We start from the raw sequence: 21,866 nt of genomic DNA on the forward strand, positions 1-21,866 counted from the left end.
TTTTTTTTAACATTAAAAAGGTAACAAAAGTAAAATTCAACAGTTATGAGAGCATATTTATCGAACATAAATCAAAGGGTAGTATTATTTCACAATTTTTGTACAGTAAAATATAAAATGTTCTAGTTTTAAAACGTCTAAGTTTTTAGAAGTTCACTGTTTCATTCCCATGAACTTTTATTTCATAATTGAATTCATATTAAAGCAGAAATTGCTCACTCAAGGATGACTCAAGGACACTAAATTGACGATACAAACATTTAATGTATCTTCTAACATACTCAAATGTAAAAAAAAAAAAAAAAACAGTTAAATGTTAAATTAGTGGTAAAACAAGTCTACTTAACACAAATCAGGAATGGTACAAACAAAATTCATTTCTAAATTTCAATATGAAAAACTACTGAACAATATAATCTTTATAGCTACGGAATGTTTTCAGCTGCTTTTTCAAAGCTTTCACTAAATCAAGAGGCTGCACCAATATTGATATATCAAGACCAACAGCATTTAACCTGTCATGAACCTGGAATCATGAAAAAATATTAATATTTTTAATGATTAGTCATTGTCCTTAATTTCAATATCACTGAAAACACACAGAATCTAATACAAAAGAATCAAAGTTTTATTAAAATAAAGTGGTGGACCTATGGGTCAGACTACTGAGAAAAGGCACAGCATTCACCCGCTTTGTGTCTTTCAAAGTAGGTAAAATATATTTCGCTATCAGTCTTGGATCAGAATAGATATTTTGTAATCTGGTAATAGAAATCAACTTCTTAGTCACGGAACAGAACCTTACAAAGAGAGCAATGCTTGAAACACCACAGCAGAGGTGGAGAATCTTTTAGGGAGTAGGCCACATATAAATTATGCAGCAAGCAATAAAGGAGGCCACAAAGTTGATAAACATGTAAATGCAACTTTTATGCAGTTTTCGTAGTTTTTATATGATTTTATCACTGTATTGGATAGTATGCATAAAAGTTATAGAACAAAAAAAAATGCTAAATTGTTTGATTATTATTCAACATAAGAAGTGACAATTAAAATTATTTTTATATTTACTATTAGATAATAACACGTTAAACAACTACACATTTAAATATCACTTCAAATGACAGTAATTAAGCAGAAATATTTTTAAATATCTCTTGTATATTGTATTTTTAAAACCTAACAAAAAAACCTTTAAGTTAGCTTCAGGTTAGTTTTTAAAACCTTTATTTTAAAAACTAACATATAGCAAAACTTATAAAAGAACTTTAAAATCAGATGCAGAATTGAGTGGAGCATTGGCTTTTGAATTTTACTTGAAAGTAAACAAATCAACATGCTACAAAAATTAATAATCCAAGAAATTTCCCAAAATCCATAGTACATGCACAAAAAGAGGTACTTGCATTGAGAAAGTGCATTATAACCTAAATTATAATTTAGGTTTATAGAAAACTTATAGAACATTTCAGAAGATTTTTTTTTTCCATGGAAGAAGTTAACTTTTTAAATAAAGCTTAAACTTTATCGATCAACAATCGAAGTTTTCACATACCCAACTGGGCATGCTTGTCAAAAAAAAATACATACCCGAATAAAACTTTTACATGCCCAATTTTTTTTTCTTGCATAATAATAAAAATATTTGAATTTGTCGTATAGCATTAATCAGACAAAAAATTAATTTAACAGCTTTTTATCTGAATCAAGAACTGTTTCAACAGAAAACTTTTTAAAAAGGTTAAAATAAATAGTACGTAATAATTACATGCCCAGCCGGGCATTTAAAGGTAAAAGATTCATGCCCAATCGGAATTTCTACATGCCCCAGGCACATCGGGCAGTATAATTTTCCAAGGAGTTAATTATATTTTGGAGGAGTGAAATATATGCCTTTGGGTTGAAAAAGTGATCTAAATTTAATTCAAAAGTATTTTTCTAAGAATTGAGTAGAAAATGGCAAAAAAGGGGGGGGGGTGCACATTTATCCTTTTTTTTAAAATAGAATATTTCACTTTTTGTAAATAAAAAAAATAAACCATTCAAATGTAAAATTTAAAAAATTCCAAAAGTCCTCCCCCCCTCTGTCTCATTTTTAAGAATGTTAAATTTTTATTTAAAATACAAAGCATGAAAATGTGCTTGACTGAATATTTGAGGCCTACTTATGTTGAAAGCACATTTGAGGCAGTGAAAAGCAAAGGGATGCAAGTGGACGTGTTTAAAGATCAGATCCTAGGTAGGCTTTCATTGAAATTTTTTTCTTAATCATGCTGCTCAGCAGCACCTACCAGGGCTACTAGTACCATCTCTTGCCCCAAGACAGAGGAGGTTCACCTACCATTTGTACTGGTTATCTCCAAATTTTTAATTTTGCCACTTGCATCCCTTTGCTTCTCACTACCTCATTTATGAAATGTGCTTGTGAAGAGGTTAATAATATCTGCATCCAAAGTATTGTTGAAAATTCTCTTTATCCTGGATGTTTAAAAATATAAAGCACAAAGAATTGTAAAAGGAACAATACTAACAAGTACACTCAAACCTGTTTTTATGCGGTAGATAGAGACTGTATAAAAAAAATCGTTCGAAACTTCACGAGTAGCTATAAAAAGTTGTTTTTATAGCAGTTACAGTTAAAAAATATTTTTTTATTCAGTGTATAAGGACCGCAGAAAAATAGTCTCACTTAGAAAATAACCCAAAAACTTACGAAATAACTAGGAATTGCTTCTTTTAACATAATCAAAATAAACCAAGTGATGATAGTTTTGCCAAATCGTCAGACAAATTTTCCAGAATCGGGAAATTTTTGGGAGGTAACAGTGACTTACCATCGGGGTGTCTCTGTCGTCATTTGTTATTTAAAGATACTACCTCGCACTCATTTTATAAATAATTTTGTCAATGGAGTCCTAATCTGATTGAAATTTTCATCAATTCAAAAAAAGACTGCTCAAAAACAGGTTTGATTGTATAGAGAGAGAAACATTTAGCTCTAAAGAAAAAGAACAAAACTGATAAAAAAGAATAATGTACCTCATTATCCTTAAAAAATAAGTTCAAAGGTCTGTGATTTATTTCTGTAAATACCCAATTACATAATGAACTGCCATCCATTGTAGGTGCTTTTGAAGGAAGCCCATGACGTGCTACTAAGCCATTTTGTTTAAGTTCTTTAATCTACATTAGAAAAAATAAAGAACAAAAAACCTATACCATGCAGTAAAAACAAGTACATTTCACAGGTTTACAATTCAAGTATCAATAAATAAAATATTTTACCAACAAAATTATACAGATGCCTAAAAAATAAAAGTCAATCAAAGGTTTCAGAAAAATGTAATTTTAAATGATTTAATTATTTAATTTGACTTCAACACCAACATACAGCAGAATTTAAGTAAGAAGAAAATGAGTAAAACAGAACTTTGTTTACTGATTTTACCTACTGGATATGATAATATACAGTAAAAGAGTTGAACCATATCATTGACTATTCAATATATTAAAAAAAAAAACACTTAATCTTACTTCTGCCGATCCTCCTTCTCTAATGATGCCCAAATCTTGACCTTCAAAGTCTCTTTTAATAGCTAAAACTTTGCCACAAGGAACTCTTCTAACAACAAATTCAACCTAAAGCAAATAACAATGTCATAAAATGCATGCTTGCTTTAAATATTTAATTTATACATAAATAACCCAGGCTCAGGGACAGAGGGGAGTTGAACCAGCTTGTAAGGACTATGTCCTATCGACCAGTGTTAGCTGATGAATCAGCTGAAATATTATTTTTATATAAAGAGTACTTTTGCTTAGAACAAGAAACTATGCTGAATGAATTTATTACACCTAGCTACATGTCCCCATTTGATGCAAAATTTTCAAATTGGGGTGTAAACAATGTATTCATATCTTTTTCGAGAAAAAAGAGAGGATAAATGAGATCACTGGGGAAATTGAAATTTTAAAGGGAACTAGATTTTGAAAAGGGGGACCAGTTGTGAGCCCTGCAATATGCATTGGTTGAAGCATGCGAATGTTTCCAGTAAAGAAAAAAAAATACACTCATAAACTTTATTGCAATAGATATACCTTTCATAGTGATATATGGAGAAGTCCCATATTATAATATGCATCGGTATATATATGCACTGCACGCTAAAAATATTTAAAGTGTCCTGATATTTTTTGCAATGTCCTGTTTTTTTTTTTTTTTCTTTCTTTCTTTGTTTTGTTTTTTCCAATGCCACTACGACGTCTGCAAACCAAACCTGGCAGAATTGTGAAGGGAAGGCTATGCAAATCCTAATCAACAAAGTTGCTGCCAGGTTAGGTTTGCCCCAACCATAGAGATGTGTGTTATAAACTCATATATTTCTATATGTGTGCATTTCTAGCTTTTTGCATCAATAGTTTTTAAAAGTTGATTTTAACAACGGAATGTACAGTTAAATATCATCACAACTAGCAACAAGGGACCACAAAGTTTGCTCACTGTAACAGGAATTTTACTTTAGTGCAATTCAAGCAATGTAATGGCAATTAAAATGGGACTGAACATTTAACTTGTTGAAATGGATATTTCATTGTATTGGTATTTGCTGTAATAAGATTTTAATGCATTTATTTACTTACAATTGATGATTGATGCTTGATAGCTTTATGGGCATCTTGTACCGATAAAATTCTGTGACCAGCTATGCTAATAACACGATCACCAACATGAAAGGTATTGTGCAAGAAAGGATGCTCTTTTTGCTTCCAACCAGCAACCCTAAAATAAACATAATCCTTATGATTTAACAAAAGATTAATTTTTGAATAAATAATTATTTATTTCAACAATAACACTGCATGGCAAAAAAAAATCCCCTTAAAAATGCTTCTGACACCATTCCTGCTGCTTCTTACGTAAAATGGCAACCTGAATCCATATGACCACGCTTTTCCCCATCACGTCCCGCTTTTTTGGAAATGGCGTCCTAATGTCAATGTAGTTTTGCATTTTTTGTCAATGTGTTAATACATTTAATATATAAAAATGAATCTTTTGTCTGCAGTTGTATCAGCAGTAATTAATATCATATTCTACATCACTGCAGTGAATAATGCAATGAATAATGCAATATTTTATTTCTGTACAAAATTTGATCTTTTTTGTGGTGCGTAGTAAACTGAAAATATTTATTATTTTTGTTTGTAACTATGCTCCCGATGACAGAAACAGTGCTACGCTGCAACTCCTGTAGCTGATTCTTGAGGAGGTCTGCAGACTATTTTTGAATTGAAAAGATTTTTTTTTCTTTCTGCATAAATTTATTAAATTTGAAGTAAAAACATACTGTCTGAATGGAACAGAAAGAAATTGTAGACGCACAAAATGATCAAAAATCTATGCCGGGGTCCTCTGTGACCAAGAGGTCAAAAGCTTGTTCTGGCTGTTACTACATTCTCCTTAGTTTTCCATTTTATTCGAAAACTGTTTAGCCTATGTTTTACTCATAAATATTTCAATTTAGCATTTATTTTCAGGCATCCCTTGGTGATGAATTAGAATAAGTGTCAACTAATCTAATGCAGGGCTACCTTGCAGACTATTTTTGAGTTTTTTGATTTGCACCTTAGACTGCTGAGAAAAATTCTGCTACTAAGACTATGCTAATGACATCTGTAGAAACTGCACCAGAAAATATTCGTTCTTCACTTGCTACAAAGAGATGAGTGTACAAAAAAAAGAGAAGTCACTGCCCACTTTTTTCCACACAGTATCTTTTTAACGATTTTTTTAAAATCACATTACAAATTTACTTAGTGCTCATACTTTTCAGCCTATAACCAGCATTGCAATTATTCGCATCAAACCATTATTTTCAGCAAATAATCAGTGGTTTATACATAATCTCATTTGTATGCATTAGACGACATGCAGATAGATGCAATCAAATAAAAAACATTCTTTTTCTAGAAAGAAAAATATTTGTATTTCAGCTTTATATGCTTCATATGGCACACTATTGAGAGAATAATCAGAAGTATCATAAACTGAAAGCAGCTGCTAAAAGATTGCTGCACAATTGCAACAAAACACTGATACTTTGCATGACATGTAGCATCAAAGAAACACAAAAAATAAAATGAAAAATGCAAAGAGTTCAACATGTAAAAGCTGAATTTGGATGATTTTGGACACAAAAATTTAAACAAAAAGCCCTAAATGTTAAAAATAAAATAAATACAAAGTTTTTTCAAAACAACCTTGTGAATATTTTTTCCCCTTATGGCAGTGTTTACTTGAAGAATATAAAATCTATTTTATCGGGGGAGTTAGCAAACAGTGGTTAATTTAACGAAAAGGCTCTGCCAGCCCCTAACTCTTTAAATTTGTGAAAAAAGTGGCTAGTAAATTAATAGGGTCTACTAGCACTAGACCATGTATGGATTTATTTATTTATATATTTTATCACATGCATATAGCCTTTAGCATATGTTTCAACCTTGCAACCATCAAATGCTTTCTTATCAAGTAAACTTCATGTTTGCATATTTTTGTGAGAAATTTCAATTTCTGCAAAAACAGCTACGTGTATACAAAAGTAAAACTATTAGAATTTATTCTGTTTTGCAGTTTTCTCGATTAGAAATATGCACACACATAAGCAATTAGTCATTAAAAAATGAACTAAATTGACAGGTCACACAATTGATTTTTCAAAACCTTTTGACAAACAGTTTGTATTTCAGTAAAGCATTTTTAACTTTTGAGCAGCAAACATGCACACAAACAAATTCATAAAACATAACTCATAAACAATAATAATTTACTCACCAAACTAAATTAAAACATTCTACTAAAGCAATAGCATTAATGCAGTCCTTCTTCCGCAAAACTAGCCTGACGCCACTTTTATGAAGAATTTCTGACTGCAGCTTTTGAACTTGAACTTCCCGCAAAGATAAAGGTTTGCCATTTGCATCAACAAGCACACCATTAGATAGCAAATTACCAGGCTGGAAAAAAAAAGTCACTGGTAATTTTATAGCTAATTTAACTTTTAGAATTTTGAGATGATTTATGTAATTAAATTTTAAACTTAATGTTTTAATGGTTTCAAAAAAAAATCTTTTGAAATCAGCCTGCATTTTATGATTGAATGGTTGAGTCCAAAAACCAGTCACCACCACTTTTTTACCAAATTGAGATTAGTTCACTGTCCAGTTCAACTGATATGGACAAACCTTTTAGCATAAAAATATGTCATGTCTCCCCAACAGTTATAGAAAATATAATATTAAGCATTGAAACTTCTTGTTTAGTTTGAAAACATTCCATATCCCTAGGGATGACTTGTTGTCTAACTAAACTTGGACCCGTATCGTACATATGCTCATCAACAATATACCACACTAATACAATCATCAGCTACATCACAGAGTTTCACTGTAAAAAATATAACAAATATGATTCTTGATTACAAAAACTGGTGGACAGAGTATTACAAGAAAACTGTATGACCAAAATGCAACAAACATTTGACACCAGGGAAAGTTGAAGTATCAATTCATTAGTGGGTGAAGCAAATTTATGGTTTTTTCAACAAAAAAAAAAATGCCCTAAAAGTTGCCCCATTGCCAATAAAAAAAGGTTATACTCTAGAAAAATTGCCATAAACCACAAAAAAAAAAAAAAAAAATGTACACATTAAGAAAGTGCTAAAATATATAGCACAAATTCTAATTAACAGGAAGGGGGTTCCTGAATTTATAGATTTAATTTAGCTTTTAAATTTACTTCATTAATTGTTAATATTATTACAGTGGCAGAAATATCAATATTCATTTAATTTGAGATACACGTACTAAATTTTATTTCAAGTTTTCAATGAAGAATTATCATTTTCTCTTGTTAAAGTAAGGAGCAATATTTTTTAATGCTTTTGTCAGAAAACAAGTTATCTCCAATTTTTAATTATTTTTCAATGAAACAAGAAGTGTTATAATTACATACAAATGATCAAATCTTAAGTAAACAGTCATATTCTATGATACAAAATGTCAGAACAATATTAAATATTTTAGTTTTTTGTCTCTCCTATAAAATTAGCTTTGATGAAGATGACTGGTTTTCAAACTCATAGATTCAATTGTATGATTAAGCATGCAAATGGTAACTGATAATATAAAAATATCTGAAAGGCAAAATATGAGGGCCATTCTATTAAAAAGAAAACAAATTGGTGGGAAAATATGCATTTATTATGATCTAACTGACTTTGTAGTCTAAAAAATAACCTCAATGTAAAAGCAAATTTCTTCAGTTCCTTAAAAATTTCTATCTAGGGATTTTCCATAAATGATGTCACACTATGAGGGGAGGAGTTTGTGAAATTGACAATGGGGAGGGAGGGGGTAAGAAGGAGTGTGACATCGACATCACACATTTTGGTTGAAATAAAAACATTTTTTAAAGAAAATTATGCTTGCGTAACTTAACTTTTCACGGCCAAATTTGTATAAGCAATTTTCACAGTAAATGTATGCCTAATAACAATGGATTTACTAATATGAGCTGCCAACACATAGGGAACTGTTATATACAATTTATTTGAGCACACTTAAATTTTAATCCAAAAAGTTGTTTACTTTCATCTATACTAATCCACTTTTATGTTACCTTCATAAAACATTCTGTTAAAGTATTTATTGGCAAACTTAACATTCTTTTTAACAACCTAATGCAAATAATGAAACAATAAGGAATCTGAAGCATAAAAATTAACCTGGGAACTTCTCAAGGGTTGTTCTATTCCATTGTAAGGTGGTGGTCCTTCGTCTGATGGCAGATGGCCATTCCTTTCTGGAACATTTCGGACAGATTCAAGCTGTGACTGAGTCCTTACTAGAACAGCTGAAGATGAAGCAGAGTTATGAGTAGGAGATTCTGGTGCTCTAGAAGATCCACTTGAAATATTCAACGAAGGATCGGACGTAGATGCCAAGTTACTCAGGCCACTAGTTGCAACAGATGAACCAGAATGCATATTTTGTATGTCATTAGCGATTGAGGAAGACATCCTCCTTTGATCATTTGCTGATCTAGGTGGAAGAGCTGGAGCAGAGTTTGATGACATTCTACGAGCTGGTTGAGGAGGATTTTCATAGTTTGGATTTCTAATACCCAAACTGACGTTTGATACACATGAATAAAACAAAGGCTCATACAAAGATGGCTGCTCTATTGAAGGTGTACTTGGAACAGAAGATATTCGCTCTTCAATAACATTAGGGGATGAAGCAGGAGAACTATTTTGCGACACTAAACTGTTACTTCTAGAACGCTGATATGTAGTCTGCTCAGTGTCTGATACATCAAAGTTGAAGATGTTCTCTGGGCATGGAGTTGAGGAAACTGGAAATGTTAGGTATACATCAGCAGAAAGCTCAGAAAGGGCACTTGGGCTTGTAGAAGAACTTGAGGGATGATTGGAAGACCTAAGTATAGGAGGATTTCTGATATACACAACCGTAGATGAAGGTACAGAAGAATCTCGGAGCTCAAGCTGCAATGCAGCACTAGCAGGAACTGGAGGCAAAGGCGAATTAGGATCTCTCAAAGACATTCTGCTAAAATCTAAAGGAAAAATGTTTAGTTTAAATAAAAAATTTTAAAAAAATTATAAGTATTACTTATTATAGATTCTACCTATTATTTATTTGAATGTTCGTTCTTAAGATCTACAAAATGTTCTAAAAATTGCACGTGATTATGTAAAAAAAATGAGTATGTATCATTTTAGTAGTTGAGTAGTATCTTCTATTGGTCCAATTTCAAAATCAGTGAAAAGACATATATCAGAGATGGACAACCCTTGACCATTAACCAAATGAACTAAAATTCATCAACATGTTTTCAGTTTATAGTTATTTAATGCACAAATATAAATAAATAAATAGAATTCCTTTTTTTTTATTTTTAATTGTTGATGAAAGTTCCTTCAGAAGGTGGAGGGATACAAATTTAGAGCACTTTTTTTTTCAAAAAAATCATTTCTGCCACTTTTTACTAAATTCAAACATACTATTAACAATTTTTTATATGAAGCTTATGACTATGGGATTCTTAAAAAACTACATGAAGCATGTTTTATTACTGAACAAGCTATATTAACTTAGCATTGATGCACTTGCAATACAATATTAAAATCACTTAAAATCAAAATACTAAATTAGTTAAAATCTAAAATTACAAAACAACAATGAATTATAGTCACTAATTTCAGTAAAGATTTCTATTGTGGTAATTTTAAGTACTTTGAGGCACCTGATAAAATAAACAATTTATTAAATTAATGAAAATAGACAATTTTATTTTTTAAGAATTGTGTTAATTTAGTGCTAGCATGACACTTGTCTTTAAATGGCTTTCTATTAAAACTTTGATAAATCAATATCTCTTCCGGATATGCATATGCATTACACAACATATAGGGATGGCTCAATTTTCCCCAAATGAAAAACTATAGTAGATTTTTTTTTTTTTTTTTTTTTTTTTTAAGCTAGTTCGGTGAGCGCCAGCGACTAGCCCTAGGTATATTTTTAAAAATTGTAAAACATCTTCTTTTGTGTATGCTTATATCTTAAAATTAAAAAATATCCATTGAAATTTTGCATGTTTTTGTAAAGTATCATAATCCTTAAACTTGTAGGTAATATAACAGTGAAAAGAAGATTTGCTTTTTGCCCTGAGTATATACATTTTTAAAAATGGCTGCCAAAAGTAAAAAGTGGCTGGCTACTTTTTTTTTTTTTTTTTTGACTAGGGTAGCCAGTGGCAACTATTAAATATCCTAATCTAGACCTTTGTCAGAGACCCCCATACTTACCATTGCTTGGTTTATTGGTTTTAAAGATTCAGATAGATCTGAACAAGTGTCCCAGAGGGATTTAATTTAAACATATAAAAAATACATAGTATAAATACAAATAGTTACAATTTTGTTCAGTTGACAATGGAAAACTGGTATTTTAACACAATCACATGTTTGTTACAATTTCATTAAAAAAAAAAACAATATAGATAGACATGACACTATTTTGAATAAAATAAAAATGAAGAAAACATTAATAATAAAAATGAAAAATTAAAGAATATGAAACATAACTAGATAAACAGGTTACAAATAATCATGATAAATATATTATAAAGTTACTAATGTTCTTGAACAATGTACGCTTCACAAGAAAGAGAGAAGATAATGTTTTTCATTATAACAATTTTTTTAATAACTAAAGCTGCTAAAATGTTGTGAGTAGTAGTAGTTTGAATTATTCTTATGAATGAGAAGGAATGAGGTCAAAAGGCAGTCAAATAACTAATGTTCAGAAGAACATAGTTCTCCACATGAGCAGCATCTGATAAAAAGGACATATTTGTAACCACAAAATCATACCCCCCCCCCCCCTTTTTTTGCTGGTTTTATGTACATTTTCATTGACAACAAACACATTTTTCTGTATTTTTCATGCAATTAAAAAGCATGCATTTTCTCTTCATTTTGTTATAATGAACAGTTACATTCTTGTTACATTTCTCTTCCCTCAAAAGTCAATTGTTTTTGAAGAGTAGTGAAATTTCGAGTATCCATACTTCTGCACAGTACTGTGCACAAATAACAAATAAATGCTTTTTAACTCAGGATTCATGAAAGATAATCTAGTGCATGAAGATTCTTTTAATATTTGTTAAAAATGAATAAATCAGAAACTTCATAAAAATCACGGAAAAATATCACTTTATTTTTTTTTTTTTTAACTAAAGATTATTTTTAAAGCTTTTTTATTCTGTGCAAAGAGTTTTTTTTTTTTCTTTTTTTTCAAAGAAAAACAAACTTATGAAAAGAAAAGTTTATTAAGTTGTTGAAGAACTTGTGCCATAAACAGATAACAGTTGAGAGAAATTTAATATTGCACAATATTATACATCTAGAACCTAATGCACTGTGTTTGCAAAGCCAGAGTCATGTTTACTTGATACCCACCATCAACAAAATAGAGAGGTGGTAAATAATCATTTATCATTTGACAAAAAATACAAACAATTAATAATGTGCTTTAAAGGATGCTTTTCTTTTTTTCTTTTGGTGTAATAAAAGAAATTCAAAACATACTCACCATCACGCATTTGTAACTCAGAAACATGAGTTTCCCCAACAGAAGATGCCGCTGTTTTACTGGATGTTATAGGTTCTTTGCTGTACAAATTATCTTTAGGCTATTTAAAAGCAAAACTGTATTAGTTCCTTGTTAAATAGATGCTTTAATATCCTTAAAAATATAGGCAGACAATTAAAGGTCATGCTGAAAAAAATTTAATTCAAAAATAGATATAATAAATACCTCTAATATACCCAATTCTCTAAGTTTCGTACGCATAGTATCCATCCACTCCAGCATCTGATCACTTAAAAAAAGTATTAGGTGTTTCAGTACTTGTATAGTTGATGAACATACACATAGATAAATCCAAACTAAATGTAGCAAGTATTTTCCCATTTTAGGAAGAAATTTAAAAAAGTATATCTGTGACACACAAATTACTAGCCTCAGTATAATGCATAACAGGTCGGGAAAATGTGATGAATAAGCCTCATTTGTTTACTGTTTCAACATCAGTCGCTATTAAAATTTGATTGAAATTTTGAGGACTCTTAAAAATAGTAGTCACATTCACATATACACAGCAGTTCTGAAACTTCTTAAGATTAACTCATATTCATATGTTTTGAATTGTACGCTACAATTTCACACATAATACATACAGACAATGCCATAAAACGTATAAATACCCAGAAGAACCTAGGTATCCTGAATTTTTGTCAAATCTGTTAATAAGTGCTAATGACAATTTTTAATGAACATTTTAATAGATATAACTAACAAATATATAGTGTCCCAATAAATTGTGTGAACTCTTTGATGACTATATAACACAAACAATTATTAAGATACAGAAAAGTTTCAAAACCAAAATGATGAGAACAAATGTATGTACCAGACATTTAACAAAATTGTGCAAAATGAGGACTATTGTGGTCCAGGCACAGTTCAAAAATCTGACCAATGAAATCCAGAACATTCCTACTCCATTAAATTGAAATTTAGGTATATTTTCTTCCGAAGTCTACTGAGAACTAATTCATTGTAGCTCATTCTTTGGCTGTAAGTATTGATTTATTTTCACAAAAAAAAAATATCACAGGGGTTCAATCCGGTGAGCATGGACGGATAGGCCCTGTTGTAATGAGTGAGGAGGTGCTAAATTCTGCTGGATTTATTATTCTTCATTCCTCTTGGCCTAGCAGATTTTTACAGAGTGCATGCATTTTATTTGGACACTTTGTATTGTTGGAGTTTTAATTTTTAATAAAAATTAATCATCAATAACTATAATATTATGAAAATTTTCCTTTATTTACTTCAATCTTCACACTAAAAATGATCTCTGTTTTATACACATCTAAATTTCAATATTTGAGTTATCATTTTTGAAATGACAATAAACTGAATAAACAATTTCTCACACATAGCAATATTTCAGATGAGAATATCAAAAAACATTATTACTTACTTTGTTGATGCTGCAAGTCTAATAACTTGAGTCTCTAATGTTATAACAAATTCATGATCATTTTCCTGGGCAACAATTGTTGGTGAAATGTGTAAACACTTGGCCAAAGAAATGTTCGACAGTGGCATATGTGAATATGCACTTCTTCTATTTTCATAAAACTCAAGAAATGCTTCTTTATCATCATGCACACAAAATACAACCCAGAACTTTTCAGGTCTCTGGCTCTAAAAGAAAAAAAATTAAAAGCATTTATAAGATTGCAAACAATTTTTTCTGCATAGTCTAAATGACTAGTTATCGGTAGGTTGCCAGACGTCCCGGTTTGATTGGGACAGTCCCGGTTTTCAGACAAAATCCCAGTGTACCGGCTGGTTTACTTCACATCCCGGAAAAACATAAATTGGATTACAAGCGACCAAAAAGGTATAAAAATAATTTACTGTGAAGGATTATTTAGGATAATTACTTTATCATTTGTAACATTTACTTGTAAAATTATCACTGAATTAGCTTGTGAGGATTTTTACTACAAGGGTAAAACCAAAAGAGACTATCTAAAAAAGTCCTATAAAATGAAAAGTTTATCTAAATATTATTCAATTTTTTATTTCTCATTCGAAGTGTTTTTTCTAGCTCAAATAAATTTCGATTATTTACAGCTGTTTTAGGTTCATAATTAGTAACCATTTTTTCATAGCATTGAGAATAAACTGCCTTATAAAACACTCCAAAAATCAGTAGTTGTGCAACCTTTTGAATCCCAGCGATACTGGAGAGGTGGGGGGAGGGGGGTATTCCGGTATCCCTTTTGAACATTTCAGAAATCTGGCAAACCTAGTTATGGGCATATAACTAGTAATGTGCAGGTTTGTCTTGTATTGCCAATGTCAATATTCCAGGAGCACCATTGATAGATTTTCAAAATAGCATCTTTTGAGGCTTCAGTCAAACACATTGTTGAAATACACCATCAGTTTAGTATATTCCAGCCTAGGACTGCGGTTTCATGCTTATTAGCACTCATCAGCCCGGCATAGGAAGTGAATGGGCTGGAGGTGGAAAACCTCTTAGTTTGGCACTCTAGGCTTCCTTAAGAGGTTTTCCACCTCAAGCTCATTCACTTTCTATGCTAGGCTGATGAGTGCTAATAAGCACAAAACTGCAGTCCTCGGCTGGAATTGACTGAGCTGGCGGTGTATTTCATGTATTTCTGCCTTAGCCCTGGCTATGGGGCAGTAACTTACTGAATATATCATTGTTATTTTTAATTATTTATTCGATTGTACACTGACAGATCGTCTGCATTTACGATGTCCCACAAATATCTCAAGACAGCAAAGAATTAGACAAGCAATCACTCACCCACACAGCAAACGGAGAATGAATGAAATTTTCAAATTATTGTCTTCAGAAGGATTTCTATTCCAGAGTACCACATAGGACCTTTTTCTTAGTATTCATTTCATAGCGTATTGACAACTTGTTATTTATGTTATATTTATTGTATTTTATATTTTATGTTAAAAATTTTAAATGTTCAAAATTCTGTATTCTGTTATTTGTATTCTGTATTATGTTATTTGTATTTCGTATTCTGTTACTGTTTTCTAAATTCTCTATTCTGTTACTTTGGAATTAAATAAAAAAGGTTGCAACTTCCCGAGGGTACCTAATCTGGGCAGGTCACTACTGTGATAGGAACAGGGGACCCTCGAGTGTGATGTGATGTTATTTTAAAGTTTTCTTTATGGTATCCAGGTTTTCCCCTATTATCTAGTCAATTTTAACCTAAGAACTACACCCTCCAACCCCCCTCTTTTTTTACCTGCAAACTTCAAACCAGGGTAAATATTTACCTCATGGGGTTTTTGCTCATGAAATCATCCTTAAAGCTGTAATCAGACTCGTAAGTACACAAGTTTTTTTGTATTTTAATGTGGAAGATAACGGTGAAGAGCAAATTCAATTTTATCAAGATTTAGTTGGTAAAATTTTAACAATTTTACAGTACAATTTTAACAGCTTCAAGTACTAAAAAACTGGTTAAATACTCTGTATTCTGGTTGGCAAGATTCATCTTAATATGAGGTACAGCCTTTAGGAAAACCAAAATTTGAACATCACTAAGAATATGTATTTTTATTTTAGGGGGTGAAATTTTTAAAATGATAAATTAAAAATTGAATTTTTAAAAACTTGAGGTGAGGGGCAAAGGACCAGGGTTGGCAAGTTTCTGTCGAGGTGGTTAAAACCACTGGTAGAAACCGGTTAAAACCGGCAGGGCAAAAACCACTTTCTGCCACTTTGCGGCAGAAACTGGCAAAAATTCACAAAATGAAAAATTAATTCTTGATATACAAAGAAAATGCATGGAAAAAATAATTAATTGTTAACCAAAGTACTGTAATTTTATTACAAAATTATCACAGTTCAAAATCAAATGTTACATTGTTTGGACTCTGCAATTGCCTCTTAGAAAAGGTTGTTTCAAAAATCTAAACAGGTTCTCAATTTACCACGCACAAAAGAGAAATTCTTAGAATATTCTTAAAACAGAAGAGCTAACAGAGAATGCATCAAGAAACAAGCAATGTTTATGAAACTCTCATCTATTGCATAACTGGTCCACCATGTAGTAACTGGAGTTGTGGTAAAATTTGGCTGAAAAAATAAATTTTGAGAAATGGAGCCAATTTGTTTTGCAAAGCTGTGACATTAGGTACAAAATTTGGGCAAGTAAAATTCTGGCACTTTCTTCTTGAAGCAATTTCAATCACAAACAATTTAGAGGAAGCATATAAGTGAGCAAATTACAATCAGTAATGCATGTTTAATTCTGTATGTCACTCCTCTTTCCTAAGCACCCCTGTATGATTTTTCATCCTTTGTTAAATTAATTCAAATACTATGAGCCTCTGTAATAGGAAAGTTCCCTTTCTGAACTAAATCAAGAGCACTAGCATGGGATTTTATTTTTTTAAATGATGAAATGATGTTTAATTTTTTAGTTTACATAAACAAATATCATTTACTAATTACTTGGGTTATTAAAGACATTTTTAAGTTTTTATCAGTTTCTGCCAGTTTTTACCGGTTATAACCAGTTTCTGCCACTGGCAATGCAAAAACTAGTTTCTGCCGGCAGAAAGCCAACCCTGCAAAGGACAGTAGTGACACCCAGAATATAAAATCCTATAGGAAAATTTTTTTGACACCTTACTTCTTCTCTTGTCTTGCCACTGTTTCTCATAAGCATACCTATTGTTATTTAAAAAAAAAAAATGTGTGATGTCACACTTTTTGTTTCCCTCTCCACTATCACAAACTCACAATTTCATGACTCCCCTCCCCCCCCCCCCTCCTCTCAAAGCATCATTTGTGAAATACTTCATAGAATAGAAAAAAAAATGCTATCTGATTCATTTTACAAAATGGAAATCAGTCAACAAGTTCAAAATAGGTTTCTTTATATATATAATTCTGAAACATGATATTTTGAATAATACTATGTATTCACAATATATGGCAATTTAGTCACAGGTGTTTAACTACCTTGCAGTTCTTGACAAAATATCGCGTCCATTTAACATGCAATTCTGGGATTGTTCATCTGCAAGGCGGTTAAGATCATAGTTTCCTCTTAACTTTTGGTTTTGATAGTTTAACTAATTAACTATATATTTGTGCTTAAAATGTTCATACCTTTGGAAATCTTCCAGACCACCGGTCAGCACATGGCATCTTTTTCAACCAACTATTCTTATGTATCTCTCTTATGCATGGTGATTGTTGAACATTATCACCAGTATTCGTTGATGCGTCAACAACTTGCTCATGATCAATTAAAGATGTATTATTATTTGAATCTTCAGTAATTGTGGTTACTGCCTCAGGTGCAGGCTGTGCTTCTGGTATGTTTGAAGGTGTATTTGGCATGCGTAACTGTGACGGCTGGACAGATTCTCTGCTCATTTTTCATTAAGCAGAAATCTTTTTCATTTCTAAAACATAAAAGATATTAATACATTTTACAAAGATCAATTTTCAAGAAATAATGTCTCATTGCATTTTCGAAAAAATTAATTTAAAAATTTAACATTAAAAATTTTCATGCAGTTTTTATATTTCGTGTTTCAATGTGTTTCTTTCGTATAAGTTTTTAAAAAATTTTCTTTAGGCTATGGAGAAATGAATTTTGAAACATTTAATGCAATAACTATGATTAATTTTATTCCTTTGGGAGGGGTATGGGCCCCTGCACTTTCCACACTAAAATCTGCTACTGGTTCAGGGCAAATATTACTTTTTAAATTCCAAGAAAATAAAAAATAATTGTGTTTTTCTTCTTATTTTCAATAATTATTTTTTATAATCATTAGTTTTTCTTTATTTTTTGTTGTACCTAACATTCTCATAATTATTACAATGTTTACAACAAAATAATTAAATAAGAAACAGACAGAAAAACTTAATGCACACACAAAAATTGTACATTTTGATTAAAATATTCAAACAGGTGCATACATAGTAAAAGGATAAATATGTTAAAACAAGATAGCACTATTTAGTAAATTATGTGTTAAATTTGTTATTCAAAGAAATTGAAGGAAAACGCTGAATTCAAACAATATTTAGAAATGAGTTATTATCTTTAGTTAACTACAATTTGTGTAAAGTAAAAGCATAAAAACTTTAAAGAAGTATAGAAAAGGAAAGCACTTTTTATACTTCATAATTATAAAATACGGCATTGAAGAACATTTGTAATAAATTTCAGCAAGTATTAGATAGGATAAAGTTGACACATAACAAAAATGACAAATGTGGCTAATGATGGATAATGAAAAATGTAACTGAATAATAAATATTAGGTACAGTTTGATTTGCACTATATAAATATTAACACTTTAAATTGCACGATATAAATTAGGTACTGTTTGACTTACATTTATTTTGGAAACGAAAACGTGACATCCAATAAATTACCATTGAAAGGACTTCCTGCCATACAAGTAGAATAAATGTAAAACACATCGAATTTTAAACTTATTTAATTTAAACTTGCATCTTAATTTTTAACTCGATCTCGAAATGTGAAATAAAATCAGTTTAACAAAAATGTCTCAATGTTGAAACAATTTTTTAAGCTTAAACTTCTCTTGATAGCAATACAAATCAAAAATAACACAAAAGCAAAGCATTGAAATTTAAATATCATCATATTCAACAAAATAGGGCTGATAAGTAAAAAAAAAAATACCTGTCATTCATCAAAAATATTCTGGTTTAACTTGTTTACTTGAATTCAAAAACAAGTAAAATGCAATCAACTTATGTGTTACTCCTACGGATGCTTGATGAATAAAATCAATTCTTTATGAACGACTTTAAATGAAATTTTAATTTGCTCTAATTACATAGATCAATTTCACTAACAGGAACTGCAAAATATTTGCTCAAAATTTCTTTCTGCTCTCTTTAGCACAGACATTGGTTTCGAATAGAAGTGCCTTAACAAGAATCGCAGCTGAAAGACTGAAAGTGGTGCGCCATCTAGCGAAGAAAGCTCATACAGAGTTAGATAGGATCAGGATTTGACCATAACGTTACAAACAAGCTGCTTTTCATTTAAGAAACTGGTCAATGAGTTGATAGGCACCTGTATTCCAAGGTGGATAGGCCCGCGGGCCGATGCGCCCTACCGCCTGTGCACCTTCAAATGCCCTTGAACGCAATCGGTTTTTTTTTTGAGCAATCACGATTGCTTATTGCTTTCATTTGACTGTTTTTGGCGTGCTATCATTTTATTTTCCCACCGCCACCCTCCGCACCATCACCGTCAACCGGCTCCTCACGATGCTGCTCCTATAGCGAAAGCCGTCTCCGGGTTGCATCCATGTCCTACACACACGCACAAACACATACACACACATACACCTACGCACACCGAAATGGGAAGATTGGGCGCCGCAGATTGGGTGCCGTCGATTGGGCGCCGCATATTGGGCGCCGGGAACTTTGGGCGCCGAGCATTTTGGGCGCCGGGAACTTTGGGCGCCGGGCACTTTGGACGCCGAGCACTTTGGGCGCCGAGCATATTGTGCCAAATATTCCGGGGTCAAAGTGCTCGGCGCCCAATATGTTTCCGGCGTCCAAAATGCTCGGCGCCCAATGTTCTCGGTGGCGAATTTTGAAACGTTCTCAATGCTTGCGTTCGACGAGCTCAACCGGTTAACCGATAACGTGACATCTAGTGATCATTTGCTTCAATCAACTGATCAACAAATTAATGCGGTAACCGGTAGATGATAGAACGCAGCGGAACGAGCTGCTTAAATGTTTGCTTACTTAGTTTACATTTCATTTTAATAAAATTATTTGTTATTAAACATTATTTTTCTTTTTAAATAACATGGCATTTTTCGTAAATATTTTTACTTCATCATTCATTGGCAGGGTCGACGACAAGGGGGGCAGAGGAGGCAAATGCATAGGGGCCCGGACTCACACAGAAGCTGACGGATTAAAAACATCTCTGTGCTTGAAATGTACGCTCGTTGTTAAAAATTTAAATGAAAAATAAGATCAAATGCTTTAGAGCTGCTCTTTTTATTATCTTGACATGTGCTGGGCGCCGAATAATTAGTTTAGCTTCATTCTAAAAACTGAGCATGGTGGTGTGGCTGTAAGAAATTTCCAAGTACCGTGGTACCTGCCTGACCCTTGTCCCTCAAATTCTCACGAGCCCCACAGAGCATAGGAGCAGTGACTCAATATCTTCCCACCCATCCCTCCCCCCCCCCTTTTGTTTTTTATAAAACTAAAAACTGAGACAGATATGAAGGTGAAATTACAAATTAAATGGAAAGGATTATATTCTTTCCTGAGATAAAATGCATTTCTTAGATCATTAAATGGTAGTATTTTTTACAGATTTTCTCACGACATTTTTATCTTTATCGTTAAAAAACTTGATGAATTAACCAAAATCTTCAACATTGTTCATTGAGAAAAACCAATAAATTAAAATATCAACAACATAAGAAAAGCACACACAGATCGTATTTCAGTTAATATTCTCAAGAATTTTAAAAAAATCAACAGTCAAAGAAACGCATTTTGAAACAGCATGTATAAAATCTGTTCTGCGTATCTTTCAATGCGAGTTTATTGCGAATGTTTACAGCGAGTAGAATTTTCCAAACATAACAACAATACAGACGTAAATTCAGATTCAGAAGAAACCCTACAAAACCGGAAATATTTCACAACACAAAAAACAGTAAATCGTGAAATTAAAACTTAAACAGCAATATTTCACATTGCAATTTCTACCTCACAATTTAAAGGGGCGGCTCTGTTTACATTTTACTCGGGGTTGCTTTAATGTATCCAGGTTATCATGCTGTTTAATAGAACGCGTTTGGCACAATATGCTCGGCGCCCAAAGTGCTCGGCAGAGCATTTTTTAACAAAGGTAGTACGCGACACTAATGTCGCGTAGTGAAAAAATTCTGTCGCCTAGAAGATGCAAAATCAAACTACTGGGCGACATTGGAAAATTCAACAATGATTCCACTCCTCATTTTTGTTAAACGGATTTCAAACCTTTCTTTTTTTTTCCTCTTGAGCAACAGATATCGGGCATTTTCCAGCGGTCAACCAAAAGCAGTTTTTCTCTTTTTTTCCTACTCGTTTAAAATCGCCCGACTGGGTACAAAAACATGTCATCCCCTGCGGGTTAAGGGGTGCTAATCGTTGTCGCCATCCAGTCATCATTCTACCTCAGGCAGACTCAGTGGTGTAAATTCCAGACTAATCAGTGATTCACTCGGGGTGTGATGATTTTTAGCGGGAACTTGAGGGCTTATAAACAAAATGGGCAGTTTAGAGTAAGAGTTTAAGAACGAAAGGCGTTTCCGTTGACAGAATTTTTTTTTTCTCGCCACCACTCAGCATGAAACGTTGATCTTTCCTTCATCAAAAAGGTAACGGAAATAAATGATTAGGCTTTGATTTTAATTTGTTATTTAATTCAAATACATACGCTTTTTGTTTTAATATATGTCTGGATAAATAAGGAGAAGAATGTCGGGATATGGTTTAGAGCGGGGGTTTTCAACCTTTTTTACTCATGGGCCACATTGCAAATTTTTGGAGATGAGGCGGGCCAACAATACTTTAGTTCATATGGTTTAGTTCGCACCCCCCCCCCCTCAACCTGCCACATTCA

The 21,866-nt window shown here is 32.0% G+C and overlaps 1 protein-coding gene across 1 annotated transcript; it reads right to left on the reverse strand.

Moving 5' to 3' along the window:
- Positions 1-65: 65 nt before the first annotated feature.
- Positions 66-17,509, reverse strand: LOC129226358 (uncharacterized; the record flags this gene model as incomplete). The annotated part of the gene is made up of 10 exons (XM_054860961.1): positions 66-526; positions 3,040-3,183; positions 3,535-3,639; positions 4,642-4,780; positions 6,833-7,014; positions 8,784-9,634; positions 12,175-12,274; positions 12,400-12,463; positions 13,631-13,857; positions 17,336-17,509. Coding segments are annotated over 10 exons (2,112 nt in total), but the record flags the coding sequence as incomplete, so codon positions are not given.
- Positions 17,510-21,866: the final 4,357 nt, after the last annotated feature.

Source organism: Uloborus diversus, chromosome 7 (genome assembly GCF_026930045.1).
Source record: "Uloborus diversus isolate 005 chromosome 7, Udiv.v.3.1, whole genome shotgun sequence".
Classification (NCBI taxonomy): Eukaryota; Metazoa; Arthropoda; class Arachnida; order Araneae; family Uloboridae; genus Uloborus; species Uloborus diversus.